A 15143-nucleotide genomic window follows, 5' to 3' on the forward strand; every position below is an offset into this window, starting at 1 on the left:
TGAGGTGTATAGTCACCTCCTTCCCTCTGGGGTGTATAGTCACCTCCTTCACTCTGAGGTGTATAGTCACCTCCTTCCCTCTGAGGTGTATAGTCACCTCCTTCTCTCTGAGGTGTATAGTCACCTCCTTCCCTCTGGGGTGTATAGTCACCTCCTTCTCTCTGGGGTGTATAGTCACCTCCTTCCCTTTGAGGTGTATAGTCACCTCCTTCCCTCTGAGGTGTATAGTCACCTCCTTCCCTCTGGGGTGTATAGTCACCTCCTTCATTCTGAGGTGTATAGTCACCTCCTTCCCTCTGGGGTGTATAGTCACCTCCTTCCCTCTGGGGTGTATAGTCACCTCCTTCCCTCTGAGGTGTATAGTCACCTCCTTCCCTCTGGGGTGTATAGTCACCTCCTTCCCTCTGAGGTGTATAGTCACCTCCTTCTCTCTGGGGTGTATAGTCACCTCCTTCCCTCTGGGGTGTATAGTCACCTCCTTCTCTCTGGGGTGTATAGTCACCTCCTTCCCTCTGAGGTGTATAGTCACCTCCTTCTCTCTGGGGTGTATAGTCACCTCCTTCTCTCTGGGGTGTATAGTCACCTCCTTCCCTCTGAGGTGTATAGTCACCTCCTTCTCTCTGAGGTGTATAGTCACCTCCTTCCCTCTGAGGTGTATAGTCACCTCCTTCCCTCTGAGGTGTATAGTCACCTCCTTCTCTCTGGGGTGTATAGTCACCTCCTTCCCTCTGGGGTGTATAGTCACCTCCTTCCCTCTGAGGTGTATAGTCACCTCCTTCCCTCTGAGGTGTATAGTCACCTCCTTCCCTCTGGGTGTATAGTCACCTCCTTCCCTCTGGGGTGTATAGTCACCTCCTTCCCTCTGGGGTGTATAGTCACCTCCTTCCCTCTGGGGTGTATAGTCACCTCCTTCCCTCTGGGGTGTATAGTCACCTCCTTCCCTCTGGGGTGTATAGTCACCTCCTTCCCTCTGGGTGTATAGTCACCTCCTTCCCTCTGGGGTAAATAGTCACCTCCTTCCCTCTGGGGTGTATAGTCACCTCCTTCCCTCTGGGGTGTATAGTCACCTCCTTCCCTCTGGGGTGTATAGTCACCTCCTTCCCTCTGGGGTGTATAGTCACCTCCTTCCCTCTGGGGTGTATAGTCACCTCCTTCCCTCTGGGGTGTATAGTCACCTCCTTCCCTCTGGGGTAAATAGTCACCTCCTTCCCTCTGGGGTGTATAGTCACCTCCTTCCCTCTGGGGTGTATAGTCACCTCCTTCCCTCTGGGGTAAATAGTCACCTCCTTCCCTCTGGGGTGTATAGTCACCTCCTTCCCTCTGGGGTAAATAGTCACCTCCTTCCCTCTGGGGTGTATAGTCACCTCCTTCCCTCTGGGGTGTATAGTCACCTCCTTCCCTCTGGGGTGTATAGTCACCTCCTTCCCTCTGGGGTGTATAGTCCACCTCTTCCCTCTGGGGTAAATAGTCACCTCCTTCCCTCTGGGGTGTATAGTCACCTCCTTCCCTCTGGGGTGTATAGTCACCTCCTTCCCTCTGGGTGTATAGTCACCTCTTCACTCTGAGGTTATAGTCACCTCCTTCACTCTGGGTGTATAGTCACCTCCTTCCCTCTGAGGTGTATAGTCACCTCCTTCCTCTGGGGTGTATAGTCACCTCCTTCCCTCTGAGGTGTATAGTCACCTCCCTTCCCTCTGAGGTGTATAGTCCACCTCCTTCTCTCTGAGGTGTATAGTCACCTCCTTCCCTCTGAGGTGTATAGTCACCTCCTTCTCTCTGGGTGTATAGTCCACCTCCTTCCCTCTGAGGTGTATAGTCACCTCCTTCCCTCTGGGGTGTATAGTCACCTCCTTCCCTCTGGGGTGTATAGTCACCTCCTTCATTCTGAGGTGTATAGTCCCTCCTTCCCTCTGGGGTGTATAGTCACCTCCTTCCCTCTGGGGTGTATAGTCACCTCCTTCCCTCTGAGGTGTATAGTCACCTCCTTCCCTCTGGGGTGTATAGTCACCTCCTTCCCTCTGAGGTGTATAGTCACCTCCTTCTCTCTGGGGTGTATAGTCACCTCCTTCCCTCTGGGGTGTATAGTCACCTCCTTCTCTCTGGGGTGTATAGTCACCTCCTTCCCTCTGAGGTGTATAGTCACCTCCTTCTCTCTGGGGTGTATAGTCACCTCCTTCTCTCTGGGGTGTATAGTCACCTCCTTCCCTCTGAGGTGTATAGTCACCTCCTTCTCTCTGAGGTGTATAGTCACCTCCTTCCCTCTGGGGTGTATAGTCACCTCCTTCCCTCTGAGGTGTATAGTCACCTCCTTCTCTCTGGGGTGTATAGTCACCTCCTTCCCTCTGGGGTGTATAGTCACCTCCTTCCCTCTGAGGTGTATAGTCACCTCCTTCCCTCTGAGGTGTATAGTCACCTCCTTCCCTCTGGGGTGTATAGTCACCTCCTTCCCTCTGGGGTGTATAGTCACCTCCTTCCCTCTGGGGTGTATAGTCATCTCCTTCCCTCTGGGGTGTATAGTCACCTCCTTCCCTCTGGGGTGTATAGTCACCTCCTTCCCTCTGGGGTGTATAGTCACCTCCTTCCCTCTGGGGTAAATAGTCACCTCCTTCCCTCTGGGGTGTATAGTCACCTCCTTCCCTCTGGGGTGTATAGTCACCTCCTTCCCTCTGGGGTGTATAGTCACCTCCTTCCCTCTGGGGTGTATAGTCACCTCCTTCCCTCTGGGTGTATAGTCACCTCCTTCCCTCTGGGGTGTATAGTCACCTCCTTCCCTCTGGGGTAAATAGTCACCTCCTTCCCTCTGGGGTGTATAGTCACCTCCTTCCCTCTGGGGTGTATAGTCACCTCCTTCCCTCTGGGGTAAATAGTCACCTCCTTCCCTCTGGGGTGTATAGTCACCTCCTTCCCTCTGGGGTAAATAGTCACCTCCTTCCCTCTGGGGTGTATAGTCACCTCCTTCCCTCTGGGGTGTATAGTCACCTCCTTCCCTCTGGGGTAAATAGTCACCTCCTTCCCTCTGGGGTGTATAGTCACCTCCTTCCCTCTGGGGTGTATAGTCACCTCCTTCCCTCTGGGGTGTATAGTCACCTCCTTCCCTCTGAGGTGTATAGTCACCTCCTTCCCTCTGGGGTGTATAGTCACCTCCTTCCCTCTGAGGTGTATAGTCACCTCCTTCCCTCTGGGGTGTATAGTCACCTCCTTCCCTCTGAGGTGTATAGTCACCTCCTTCCCTCTGAGGTGTATAGTCACCTCCTTCTCTCTGAGGTGTATAGTCACCTCCTTCCCTCTGAGGTGTATAGTCACCTCCTTCTCTCTGGGGTGTATAGTCACCTCCTTCCCTCTGAGGTGTATAGTCACCTCCTTCCCTCTGGGGTGTATAGTCACCTCCTTCCCTCTGAGGTGTATAGTCACCTCCTTCTCTCTGAGGTGTATAGTCACCTCCTTCCCTCTGGGGTGTATAGTCACCTCCTTCACTCTGAGGTGTATAGTCACCTCCTTCCCTCTGAGGTGTATAGTCACCTCCTTCTCTCTGAGGTGTATAGTCACCTCCTTCCCTCTGGGGTGTATAGTCACCTCCTTCTCTCTGGGGTGTATAGTCACCTCCTTCCCTTTGAGGTGTATAGTCACCTCCTTCCCTCTGAGGTGTATAGTCACCTCCTTCCCTCTGGGGTGTATAGTCACCTCCTTCCCTCTGAGGTGTATAGTCACCTCCTTCCCTCTGGGGTGTATAGTCACCTCCTTCCCTCTGGGGTGTATAGTCACCTCCTTCCCTCTGAGGTGTATAGTCACCTCCTTCCCTCTGGGGTGTATAGTCACCTCCTTCCCTCTGAGGTGTATAGTCACCTCCTTCTCTCTGGGGTGTATAGTCACCTCCTTCCCTCTGGGGTGTATAGTCACCTCCTTCTCTCTGGGGTGTATAGTCACCTCCTTCCCTCTGAGGTGTATAGTCACCTCCTTCTCTCTGGGGTGTATAGTCACCTCCTTCTCTCTGGGGTGTATAGTCACCTCCTTCCCTCTGAGGTGTATAGTCACCTCCTTCTCTCTGAGGTGTATAGTCACCTCCTTCCCTCTGGGGTGTATAGTCACCTCCTTCCCTCTGAGGTGTATAGTCACCTCCTTCTCTCTGGGGTGTATAGTCACCTCCTTCCCTCTGGGGTGTATAGTCACCTCCTTCCCTCTGAGGTGTATAGTCACCTCCTTCCCTCTGAGGTGTATAGTCACCTCCTTCCCTCTGGGGTGTATAGTCACCTCCTTCCCTCTGGGGTGTATAGTCACCTCCTTCCCTCTGGGGTGTATAGTCACCTCCTTCCCTCTGGGGTGTATAGTCACCTCCTTCCCTCTGGGGTGTATAGTCACCTCCTTCCCTCTGGGGTGTATAGTCAACTCCTTCCCTCTGGGGTGTATAGTCACCTCCTTCCCTCTGGGGTAAATAGTCACCTCCTTCCCTCTGGGGTGTATAGTCACCTCCTTCCCTCTGGGGTGTATAGTCACCTCCTTCCCTCTGGGGTGTATAGTCACCTCCTTCCCTCTGGGGTGTATAGTCACCTCCTTCCCTCTGGGGTGTATAGTCACCTCCTTCCCTCTGGGGTAAATAGTCACCTCCTTCCCTCTGGGGTGTATAGTCACCTCCTTCCCTCTGGGGTGTATAGTCACCTCCTTCCCTCTGGGGTAAATAGTCACCTCCTTCCCTCTGGGGTGTATAGTCACCTCCTTCCCTCTGGGGTGTATAGTCACCTCCTTCCCTCTGGGGTGTATAGTCACCTCCTTCCCTCTGGGGTGTATAGTCACCTCCTTCCCTCTGGGGTAAATAGTCACCTCCTTCCCTCTGGGGTGTATAGTCACCTCCTTCCCTCTGGGGTGTATAGTCACCTCCTTCCCTCTGGGGTAAATAGTCACCTCCTTCCCTCTGGGGTGTATAGTCACCTCCTTCCCTCTGGGGTGTATAGTCACCTCCTTCCCTCTGGGGTGTATAGTCACCTCCTTCCCTCTGGGGTGTATAGTCACCTCCTTCCCTCTGGGGTAAATAGTCACCTCCTTCCCTCTGGGGTGTATAGTCACCTCCTTCCCTCTGGGGTGTATAGTCACCTCCTTCCCTCTGGGATGTATAGTCACCTCCTTCTCTCTGGGGTGTATAGTCACCTCCTTCCCTCTGGGGTGTATAGTCACCTCCTTCCCTCTGGGGTGTATAGTCACCTCCTTCCCTCTGGGGTGTATAGTCACCTCCTTCCCTCTGGGGTGTATAGTCACCTCCTTCTCTCTGGGGTGTATAGTCACCTCCTTCCCTCTGGGGTGTATAGTCACCTCCTTCCCTCTGAGGTGTATAGTCACCTCCTTCTCTCTGGGGTGTATAGTCACCTCCTTCCCTCTGGGGTGTATAGTCACCTCCTTCCCTCTGGGGTGTATAGTCATCTCCTTCCCTCTGGGGTGTATAGTCACCTCCTTCCCTCTGGGGTGTATAGTCACCTCCTTCCCTCTGAGGTGTATAGTCACCTCCTTCTCTCTGGGGTGTATAGTCACCTCCTTCCCTCTGGGGTGTATAGTCACCTCCTTCCCTCTGGGGTGTATAGTCGTTTATCTCTTCGTCCTCTTTTTTTTGTTTGGCGGTTTTGGATTCAATTTAACATGTTCCACTTGGAGGGTAGTGCTATTTGAGGAGGTGACGTGTGTGTGTCAAATCAAATCTAATTGTAATTTGTCACATGCTTCGTAAACAACAGGTGTAGACTAACAGTGAAATGCTTAATTACGGGTCCTTTTCCAACAATGCAGAGTTAAATATAAAGATAGCTATGATAGTCATGGTGAAACCGGGGCTTTAAGCCACTTCGTCAGTTACCACAGTCCCCCTAATGAATGACTAGAATGTTCAAAGCTAATGAGGGTTCTGAGGGCACAGACAACATTCCAATCAAACAGCGAGGTTTTGAAAAGGAAAGTATCTGCTGTGTATTAGCACAGGTTAATGGGACCCGGAGTAATTATAATAACCAGCTAATTGGACAGAGCTGTTCCATTTTCTCTGCCTTAATCACCTAGTGTGATTTCTCAGTGGCGGCTTTAATTCGGTCAAACTGCCGGAGCGATCTTGTATCCATGTAAGCAACAAATTACAATGGAATGATTTGGACTGATCTCTTTCCCAGTCATCAAACGTGTTCGGAAATGAGTGAGAGAGTTCTGCCTGCTCCGATTGAAGAAGCTGCTGGGCTTCCATTTTAGATTAGAATGGACTAATCAGGTTATCCAAGACCATATCGCTCTCAAAGTCCGCTCTGCTCTGACGAAAGTCTTGCGTGAAATGAACAGTGTAAGTAGCATACTCATCTATCTTTTAAAATGTCAACCCTAAAGCCGTAAATCCTATATTCAGTTACTAGAAGAAAAGAACAAGCAGGATTTTATCGAGATATATAGAAATAAGAAATTAACATTGTATTAAAATGGCACCCACCTCGTCCTGAAGTTCACCGGATGAGGATGTCCATCATAAAGCGATAAAAAGTCATACTCCTCCTCCACAGCGAAGGACTGAAAGACAATTTGAATTCGGTTCCCCTCCTCTGCTACAATAACCCATGTACAGTTAGCCCCATTGGGGTATCCATACGGAAAACCTGGGCTTTCAATGGTGCCATTCCGTCCTTTTAGCATCCCACCACACGTATATATGAAACCTGGAGAGGAGAGAGGAGATAACAGATGAGCATTATTCGGGAGGCGTCTATAAAATTGACTCATAGTGCACATAACAAGCAACACAACAATGTAGTCACTGCGGTATAGTTATCACCATTATGCGGGAAAAATAAGAGATTTGACAAAAAAAGCAGAGTAAAAAATAACTAAAACTTTACCACACAAAAACATATATATGGATAAACAGTGTTCCTCTGTAGCTCAGTTGGCAGAGCATGCCTCTCTTTGATTCTCAGGGGACCACTCATACATACAACATTTATGCACAACTGACTGTAAGCCACTTCGGATGAACGCGGCTGCTAAGTGGCATATATTACTTAAGTGATAATGCCCTCAAAGACGGTGTTTGGAGGATATATTGGCATGGGTGTTGTTAACCGTGACAACGTATCCTCCAATCAGCGGCTTTGAGAGCATTATCACTTTAATACAACGGGTTACCAACATATTCAAATAATGATGAGCATATTTTCACAAAAAAACTTTATTGTGATGAATTTATTCAGACTATTTCATCCTTTCACAAGATATAGTCACGAAAACAATAGCAAACAACACAACTAACATAATAACTTCAAACTGAAGCTGGAAAGACAGCAAACTAGCTTGTTTTACCTATTTTCAATTGACATTTCTTTTTATACATCCATAAAAGTGATGCCAGCTGATTCATGATTTTGACTGGCTGAGAAACGCTGCCTGCCTCTCTCTCTTGTCCCGACCACTACACACGTTCACTACTATGGGACAGTTGAAGATCAAATTTGAATATTAAAACAACGTTGCAAATGATGGAGAGAGACAGTACGATGAAAACTAAATGATAGTCTAAAAGAAATGTGAGATAATGTCTAGATGCTTTTTATAGTGGAGATCAAGTTCATAAAGTTACTGGTTGGGTTGATGAGATTGGATTGCTCAGTCAGATGGAACAGAGTAAATAGGCATTTTAACGTCATATATTTCATTTAGCCGATGGTAACTTGTGGAATAGATACTGGCTGGAATGCGCTTTTAACCAATCAGCATTCAGGATTAGACCCGCCCATTGTATAAAGTCTGTTATAAAATGGGTGGTTCGAGCCCTGAATGCTGATTGGCTGACAGCCGTGGCATATCAGACCGTATACCACGGGAATTATAAAAACATGTATTTTTGCTCCACTAATTACTTTGGTAACCAGTGGAGCATATTTAGTAATTTATATTGATAAAGATACAGATAAAATATAGTGCAACCCTTTCCAGAAACCATACTGTACTGCTATATATGTAGCAGGTGCCTGATCGGGAGTCTAGCAGTGTGCTCTTGCTGCATACAGTGTCACAGACACACAGACACCATGTCCTGCATGGGGAGAGCCAGCAGGCCGCCACAATCACGCCCAGCATGCCGTCCCTAGAATATCAGTCTCAGCTAGATGCATGTCCAATGCCATGCTGTGTACTGTGCTTTACTTTGGGGGGAAGACCTGCTCTGCTATTTACACACAGAGAACTTACACAACACCACTACTGCACTGCTGCATTGCTTAACACTTTCTCATGGTCCAGAAGGCATGGTTCCTCTGGGCTTGAAGTAAAACACACTCATGATTCAATATTACAGTTCTTGGAGACTGTAACCCTGGATCACAGTAACCCTGGGTCAGCATAACCATGGGTCAGAATAACCATGGGTCAGAATAACCCTGATTCAGAATAACCCTGGATCAAGAAGAGTCCTGGATCAGAATAACCCTGGGTCAGAATAACTGTGGATCATAAGTGTCCTGGATCAGAATAACCCTGGGTCAGAATAACCCTAGATCAGAATAGTCCTGGGTCAGAATAACCCTGGGTCAGAATAACCCTGCATCAGAAGAGTCCTGGATCAGAATAATGCCTAATGGCAGAAGCACTTTTGCCAGCACTGTGGCCGTCGTGGTATAATGGCTCCAGAATGGCTGACCTCCAGATGGTCTATACAGACTCCAGGCCTCCATATCCTGGATGAACCCTGGTTTTCTTTCGGCTCCATTGTCAGCAAAAGCCTCCCATTCACATTGTCTTTCAATGGAGTTCAATGGAAAATACTCCAAGCAAAGGCTTGCATTGATATTTTTTATTTGAGTTATTCTCAATCAAAACAGTGACCGATGCCGGTTTATTAATGGGAATTTGGTATTATATTCTAGGTTTATTAATGGTATTATATTCAATGTTTATTAATGGTATTATATTCTAGGTTTATTAAGGGTATTATATTCAAGGTTTATTAATGGTATTATATTCAAGGTTTATTAATGGTATTATATTCAAGGTTTATTAATGGTATTATATTCTAGGTTAATTAATGGTATTATATTCTAGGTTTATTAAGGGTATTATATTCAAGGTTTATTAATGGTATTATATTCAAGGTCTATTAATGGTATTATATTCTAGGTTTATTAAGGGTATTATATTCAAGGTTTATTAATGGTATTATATTCAAGGTTTATTAATGGTATTATATTCTAGGTTAATTAATGATATTATATTCTAGGTTTATTAATGGTATTATATTCAAGGTTTATTAATGGTATTATATTCAAGGTCTATTAATGGTATTATATTCAAGGTTTATTAATGGTATTATATTCTAGGTTTATTAATGATATTATTTTCAATGTTTATTAATGGTATTATATTCTACAGTGGCTGGCGAAAGTATTCACTCCCCTTAGCATTTTTCCTATTTTCTTGCCTTACAACCTGGAATTAAAATAGATTTTTTTGGGGGGGTTTGTATCATTTCATTTACACAACATGCCTACCACTTTGAAGATGCACAATATATTTTATTGTGAAACCAGCAAGAAATAAGAAAAAAAAGAAAATGTGAGCATGCATAACTATTCACCCCCCCAAAGTCAATACTTTGTAGAGCCACCTTTTCCAGCAATTACAGCTGCAAGTTTCTTTGGGGTATGTCTCTATAAGCTTGCCAGATCTAGCCAATGGGAGTTTTGCCCATTCTTCAAGGCAAAACTTCTCCAGCTCCTTCAAGTTGGATGCGTTCTGCTGGTGTACAGAAATCTTTAAGTCATACCACAAATTCTCAATTGGATTGAGGTCTGGGCTTTGAATTGGCCATTCCAAGACATTTAAATGTTTCCCCTTAAACCACTCAAGTGTTGCTTTAGCAGTACACTTAGGATCGTTGTCCTGCTGGAAGGTGAACCTCTGTCCCAGTCTCAAATCTCTGCAAGACTGAAACAGGTTTCCCTCAAGAATTTCAATGTATTGAGCACCATCCAACATTCCTTCAATTCTGACCAGTTTCCCAGTCCCTGCCGATGAAAAACATCCCCACAGCATGATGCTGCCACCACCATGCTTCACTGTGGGGATGGTGTTCTCGGGGTGATGAGAGGTGTTGGGTTTGCGCCAGACATAGCATTTATCTTGATGGCCAAAAAGCTCAATTTTAGTCTCATCTGACCAGGGTACATTCTTCCATATATTTGGGGAGTCTCCCACATGCCTTTTGGCAAACACTTTAAGCAATGGCTTTTTTTCTGGCCACTCTTCTGTAAATCCCAGCTCTGTGGAGTGTACGGCTTAAAGTGGTCCTATGGACAGATACTCCAATCTCCGCTGTGGAGCTTTGCAGCTCCTTCAGGGTTATCTTTGGTCTCTTTGTTGCCTCTCTGATTAATGCCCTCTTTGCCTGGTCTGTGAGTTTTGGTGGGCGGCCTTCTCTTGGCAGGATTGTTATGGTGCCATATTCATTCCATTTTTTAATAATGGATTTAATGGTGCTCCGTGGGATGTTCAAAGTGTCTGATCTTTTTTTATCACCCAAACCTGATCTGTACTTCTCCACAACTTTGTCTCTGACCTGTTTGGAGAGCTCCTTGGTCTTCATGGTGTCGCTTGCTTGGTGGTGCCCCTAGCTTAGTGGTGTTTCAGACTCTGGGGCCTTTCAGAACAGGTGTATATATACTGAGATTATGTGACAGATCATGTGACACTTAAATTGCACACAGGTGGACTTTATTTAACTAATTATGTGACTTCTGAAGGTAATTGGTTGCACCAGATCTTATTTAAGGGCTTCATAGTAAAGGGGGTGAATACATATGCACACACCACTTTTCCGGTTATTATTTTGTAGAAATTTTTGAAACAAGTAATTTTTTTCACTTCACCAATTTGGACTATTTTGTGTATGTCCATTACATGAAATCCAAATAAAAATCTATTTCAATTACAGGTTGTAATGCAACAAAATAGGAAAAATGCCAAGGAGGATGAATACTTTTGCAAGGCACTGTATGTCTATTAATGGTATTATATTGTATGTCTATTAATGGTATCATATTTTAGATTATTAATGGTATTATATTCTAGATAATTAATGGTATTATATTGTATGTCTATTAATGGTATTATATTGTATATCTATTAATGGTATTATATTTTAGATTATTAATGGTATTATATTCTAGATAATTAATGGTATTATATTGTATGTCTATTAATGGTATTATATTGTATATCTATTAATGGTATTATATTCTAGATAATTAATGGTATTATATTGTATGTCTATTAATGGTATTATATTGTATATCTATTAATGGTCTTATATTCTAGATAATTAATGTTATTAAATTCTAGACCTACTATCCAGAACACACAGATATCCCCATTGGCTGAGTGGTGATATTAAATTCATATAAATCGCTGCTGAAGATTATGCTCCCCCGAAATACGAAAGGACAGAATCAATTTGAACCCTGTCCAAGTTAATTCCAGGAGAACATACATTTTGCTGGAGGTGAAGTATGTTTGTGATCTGCTAAAGGTTGCACATAGTATCACACAGTAGTAGTGGTAGCCTTGCAGGGCATCGGTTTCTCTTGGCATTGGGGAAGTAATACACTCAAGTGATCACGTATTATCCACACCGTGAGAGGAATAGATCAGGGAGCCATCTGGAGAGATAGCTGCTGACAACCCTGCCTTTCTCTGCATGTCTCCTTCTGCTACCAATGAAATCACACACACACACACACACGCACGCACGCACGCACATACACACGCGCGCGCGCACACACACACACACACACGCACACACACATCCAATCTTCACATTAGATCAGTGTTACTGGTTGTGAACATACAGTAGCCTACCAGTGCATCTGGTAGTTCCATATGGTTAACACTGTGTAGTGTATAACATGATCTCTGTGCTTGTGTGCTAGTATCCATATAATCTATAGGGATCCATATAATTAGGAATTAGAATAGGAATAATTTAATAGGATCTCAATGACGGGATCATACAGAGACCGGTAGGAGACATGATCTGCTGTGTTATCAGATATGCTCAGACAGGCCCAGACAGGCCCAGACCTGATGAGACAGGCCCAGACGTGCCCAGACATGCTCAGTCATGCTCAGACATGCCCCGACATGCCCAGACGTGCTCAGACATGCCCAGACATGCCCAGACATGCTCTTAGTATGGTACGTGGCACAGGAGGTTGGTGGCACCTTAATTGGGGAGGACAGGCTCATGATAATGGCTGGAGCGGAATAAATGGAATGGTATCAAAATCATCAAACACATGGTTTCCATGTGTTTGATACCATTCCATGCACTCCATTCCAGCCATTACTATGAGCTGTCCTCCCCTCAGCAGCCTCCTGTAGTACACGGCATGCATGCATGGCTAACTGTCTGCTTCCTGCTCTCCCTGGTTTTTCTTGGTCTTGTCCATGATTCGCTGTGAAGGGCCAATGTGGCTCACAGCTCTAATTGCACCACATACTGTACTGCCACGTGAGGGATGGGTCATGACAGATGAGCATATGAAGTCACAGGATGCGTCCCAAATGGCACCCTGTTCCCTATTTAGTGCACTACTTTTGACCAGGGCCCATAGGGCTTGGGTAAAAAGCAGTGTATTATATAGGGAATACGGTGCCATTTGGGGCACAGCCACACCGCCACAGACATCCAGTAGCAACTGTTGAGTGTTAATAGGTCTGGATGCAATCAAAACCGAACGGACAGAGGAGTATGTGGGGGGTAAAGTCGTTGAGGATTGCCTGGGACTCAAACATTGGGGGAGCTAGCGTTTGTTGACATGTTTTGTCATTGGAATCGTTAGCTAGCCTGAGAAAGTGAAAAGCTGCCATTGCTGGGAGGACGTCAGTATAGAAAACTGGATGAAATATGACAACAGTCCAGACAACAGTCTGCTTAAAATTAGCAAGAGTATTTAACTTTACAGTAGTACAGGCATAGTGTCATGCATCCCTCCGGAACTTTCATTACGCACACCTGGCCACTATTCCCAGTGATTAGTAATTGTATAAATATGCCCTTGGTTTACCATTGTCCTGTCTATTATTGTTACAATGTCCGTTGGTTCGTGTGAGGACCTGTGCTGTGTGTTTTGGCTTTTGTGCCATTGTGGATTGCGCAGATGATTACGGGTCTCATCCCGTGTGTTAATCATTGTGCATGTGTATTATTTATTTGAGGTACTCCTCGCTCTTTTGTTTGGGTTTCTACCCAGTGTTTTGTATAGTGTTTGTTTGGTCTTCGTCCCCGTGCCTTTACACGGCACTCCGTAATTTGGGTGCAATAAAAAAAACTATTACGCATTCCTGCGCCTGTCTCCCGAATCATTCATATCAAGCGTGACACATAGTGATTCTTGAAAATAATATACTGCAGAGAGGGGGAGAGATAGAGAGACGGGAGAGAGAGAGAGAGATGTACTATTTATCCTCTCCACCACTCCCCTTAAGGGTTAATTAATGTAAGGGTGGAGAAAGGAGGGCTTTTCCACCGACTGTGTGGATGCTGTGGAGCTATCTAGACCCTATTTGAGCCTGAGGTATGAATGATGAATCATCATGGTCATGGATGCCAGTTCGATTTTTTTGGAGGAGGGAGATTTTTAGATGTTTTATCTGGATATAAGACGATGAAGTGGTTTAGTGGAAACATCCCTATCTTCCCGCAGTCTCTTTTCCATCTCATTTACCAATACACAGTTTCCAATTAACGAGTGCAATGCGGAATCCACCTACGTCTAGAGGGAGCTTTTTAAAACCACCTCAGAGGCTCAGCGGAGCGAGCCGAGAATGACTACGTCCCAAATGACACACTGCTTTAGGCTCTCTGGTTGAAAGTAGTGCACTATATAGGGAATAGGGTGCCATTTGGAACGCAGGCTGAAGGCTGGTATGGGATGGAAGCCGCTTAAAAGTGAGGAGCACTGCGTTGGGCGTTGGTGGTGTATAGTCCTATAGAATGACTGAACACAAACAGTTCCACAAAGCTATCTGAGAAAGATGGAGGAAGAAACACGATTAGTTTGAATAGTGCAGCTGTATACACTTAGCCAAGGACCCATCTACAGAGCATGCCTAATAACAAAACACATTTCTTTTTAAAGCTAAATATAAAGCTTTAAAGCAGCAATCAGCAATTGAAATAATAACAAAGGGCCCTCCAAGCCCCTGTTTCAGTAAAAAGCTGAGAGATGGGGCTGGAGAAAAGTAACCACTCTCAAATTCATAGACAGATGCAAGGACTGACCATCCATTATATAAAATGTATAGTTTTAACCATGTTTTGAGGGTATACAGTGTTTGTTTACATTTACTTTGTTTACAAGCATCTTATATTTTGGGTTCTGACAGGGTACAGCAGTTGAACTAAACTCATGAGGCATTTATAAGTTATATTCTTCAAGAATCAATGGATACATCTCATTAATTTATAAGTAAAAAAATGTATGTAGCAACTGCAGATTTCCCCTTTAAAGGGTGACACAACGCATCTGTGACTTGACATGATTCTAGAACACGCATTTCACAGTCCTAACCATCAAATCTGGCGTTTCCATAGACCAAAATTCCAAACGCCATGTTTGTCAACGTTTAGTGTCATTAACTAAACCCAGTGGCTTGCCAGCAATTAGTGACAGTGATGCTGTACTGTATGTACGCATTATCCAAGCCTCAACGCGCTCACATGGGCCGTTTGAACATGTTGGTCATCTACTGTCCATTCTCAACCTCCATGGCTAACGCTGAAGGGTACGACAGGAGCTCTAAGGTAGAGGTCTGCACAACTGATTTCTTCATCCGGCTCCCGTCCGCACCCGCAGCTTTTCATACCTCACTGCTGCTACCGCTGGCTTTCTATCCGACTCAAACCTGGAACCACAAGAACTGGTCACCAAACCCAACCACTGTCCTTGAATATTATATTAAGCGTATGTGACTTGCTAGCCATGGTCCCAGCAATTGTGTGCCCTATAGGCAATATCAAAATGTGCAAAAATAACCTAAGAAATAGGTTAAATTACTAGAGATTCTCACGTTGCCCATTATATTAGGCTATTGGTATTGCTGGGCTACATCAGTGAATAGAATAGAAGTAGCTTGAC

General features: G+C 45.3%; 1 protein-coding gene across 1 annotated transcript in view; it reads right to left on the reverse strand.

Annotated features, from left to right (window-relative positions):
• The window catches only part of LOC115174068 (CUB and sushi domain-containing protein 3), a gene marked incomplete in the record, with an annotated part of 716433 nt that overhangs the window by 607491 nt on the left and 93799 nt on the right, over positions 1-15143 (reverse strand). The window contains 1 exon segment of the mRNA XM_029732731.1: positions 6452-6674. Coding sequence (XP_029588591.1) covers positions 6452-6674 — 223 coding nt within the window.

This window comes from Salmo trutta, chromosome 34 (assembly GCF_901001165.1).
Source record: "Salmo trutta chromosome 34, fSalTru1.1, whole genome shotgun sequence".
Taxonomy (NCBI): Eukaryota; Metazoa; Chordata; class Actinopteri; order Salmoniformes; family Salmonidae; genus Salmo; species Salmo trutta.